This window comes from Panicum virgatum, chromosome 2N, assembly GCF_016808335.1.
Source record: "Panicum virgatum strain AP13 chromosome 2N, P.virgatum_v5, whole genome shotgun sequence".
Lineage (NCBI taxonomy): Eukaryota > Viridiplantae > Streptophyta > Magnoliopsida > Poales > Poaceae > Panicum > Panicum virgatum.
In genome coordinates, this window is record NC_053146.1 from 21,262,375 (window position 1) to 21,264,570 (window position 2,196).

A 2,196-nucleotide genomic window follows, 5' to 3' on the forward strand; every position below is an offset into this window, starting at 1 on the left:
AATGAGCACGGCACCGCGCCTTCTCGTCCTCTCTCTCATCTCATCGCCATTGGCAGAGGCGATCGAAAACGCAAGCAATGTGCAAAGATACGAAGGTTGTCGTCCTGCAATGAGGACATGGTTGTTGGAGATGTACCATCCAATCAATCCAACCCATGGAGGAAGCAAGCAAAAAGCATATGCCGAGGGCGAGGAGAGAGGTCGGTGTCGCTGATTATTATTCCACTCCATGTCTCCATCCCATCCCAATGGATAGCAAGAGATCGGAGGAGTGAGGCCCACCGCCACCACCACAAAGAAGGAAGACGACCGGTGGGTCGTCGATTCCTCGTCCACGGTTCGTCAGCAGCAGCAGCAGCCAGCAGGCATTAAGAAATGGGGGAGGGTAGATCGATCAACACAGATACTTCTCGCGAATCCGCCGTGGTCAAGAAATGGTGTGCGTGCAAATGATTCCAAGGGTCTGATCAAGCGCGGCGGATCGATTCATTTTGCTTGCAGTGCTCAACACGGAGAATAATCTCAAGTCTCAAGTAACAGAACAGCAACGCCAACATGAAAGAACACAACGGAGGAAAGAAAATGGAAGAACAGGGTTTGTTTTGGCCGATCCAGACATGTTTAGGAAACCAAGACGATGGATGGTAAGCATAGCCGCCGACCAGATGATCGGGTCCGATCCGATCCGATCAGTAGTCCTCGTCGCCGCCATAGTCGTCGTAGCCGCCCCCGTAGCCGCCGCCGCCGCCGTACGAGTCCTCCCTCTCCAGGTTGTCCTCCACCCTCTCCGCCACGCGCTCCTCCATCTTGTTCTCCAGGAAGCTCGCCCCGCCGGCCAGCGCGAGCCCGCCGAGCACTCCCGCGGCCGCGCCCACGGCCAGCCCCGTCCCCATCCCCATCTTGCCGTCCTTCTTCTTGCCGTCGGCAGCGACGGCGGCAGGGGCAGCGCCGTACGCGGGTGCCGCGGCGCCGTACGCTGCCGGTGCCGCGGCGCCGTACGCCGCCGAGGCAGCGGGGGGAGCGCCGTACGCCGGCTGCGGGGGCGGCGCCGCGGAGCCGTAGGCCGAAGGGTACCCTGCGGGCGGCGCCGCGGCGTACGGCTGCGCGGCGCCGAAGCCGGCCGAGCCGTACGCGGCGCCCGAGCCGTAGCCCCCGCCGTAGCCGCCGCCGCCGCCGGAGCCGCCGCCGTAGTACCCGCCGGGGCCTGGGCCGTAGGGGTCGCGGGTGCCCGTCTGCGCGTAGCCCCCCGGCGCCGGGTAGGGGTCGTAGTACCTGGCCGGCTCCTTGACGGCGACGTGGACGTCGAGGCGGCCCTGGGGCCTTCCCGAGGGCCGCTTGAGGCGGAGGTTCCGCGCGGCCTTCCCGCCGAGGCCGGCCTCGTCGAGGACGTCGCGGAGCGGGAGGCGCGCGGAGCCGACGAGCGGCTTGACGCCCTCGTCGGCGTTGGCGTGGACGACGTCGACGTGGAGCACGGCGTCGTCGAGGCGGGAGGCCGGCGGGAGCGGCACGAGGACCTTCTCGTCCCAGGCGGGGTTCTCGCCGCCGTCGAGGTCGACGCGGGTGCTGCACCGCGTGCCGGAGTCGACCCAGGCCACGGCGTAGGGCCGGAGGTCGCCGTGGCGCCAGTTGACGTTCTTGAGGTCCCGGGCCGAGCCCACGGTCACCTCCACCTCGTAGCGGGACCCCATCTCCGGCCGGCCGGTCCGCTCGCGGTGATCGACCGAGGGCGGATCAGCTGGTGCGGGCACACTCGGCGGACGGGAGAGAAAGCTTCTGGGGTACGATGGCTCGGTGACCGGGTGGACTGGTGGAGCATCGCGGGGAGGACGGCGACCTTTATAAATAGAGGGTGGGTGGATGGATGCCTCGGGCCGTGGGGGACGGGACGGCGTCACCGTCACCCCCTGTGGCCGAACTGGCCGTGCTATGACTGGGGGAGTGGGGACGCTGGGAAGAGGGCTGGCTGCATTGAGCTGCTCTTGGCTGGAGCTGCTGCAGCAGAAGCAGCCGAGCAGCAGCCGAACCCCAGCTGCTCTGAACGTACAAGCAGTCAAGCAGTAGCAGGCTAGCAGCCCGAACGGCTGCCGAGGCCAGCCGAACCCCAGCTGCCGCCCGAAGTGTGCCAGCCGAACGGAGCCAGGGCCGTAGGGAGCTGGTCGTCCACGGCCACGCGGCTGCCAGGCCTGGCGTGCGCTG

The 2,196-nt window shown here is 66.9% G+C and overlaps 1 protein-coding gene across 1 annotated transcript; it reads right to left on the reverse strand.

Annotated features, from left to right (window-relative positions):
• Positions 1–462: 462 nt before the first annotated feature.
• Positions 463–1,822, reverse strand: LOC120660041 (protein SRC2 homolog). The gene has a single exon (XM_039938366.1). The coding sequence runs from the start codon at positions 1,686–1,688 to the stop codon at positions 690–692; it is 999 nt and encodes a 332-aa protein (XP_039794300.1). The 5' UTR covers positions 1,689–1,822; the 3' UTR covers positions 463–689.
• Positions 1,823–2,196: the final 374 nt, after the last annotated feature.

Bases quoted from the DNA above. Each gene is read 5' to 3' on its own strand.
- LOC120660041 (XM_039938366.1), bottom strand. From the start codon at position 1,688: ATGGGGTCCCGCTACGAGGTGGAGGTGACCGTGGGCTCGGCCCGGGAC.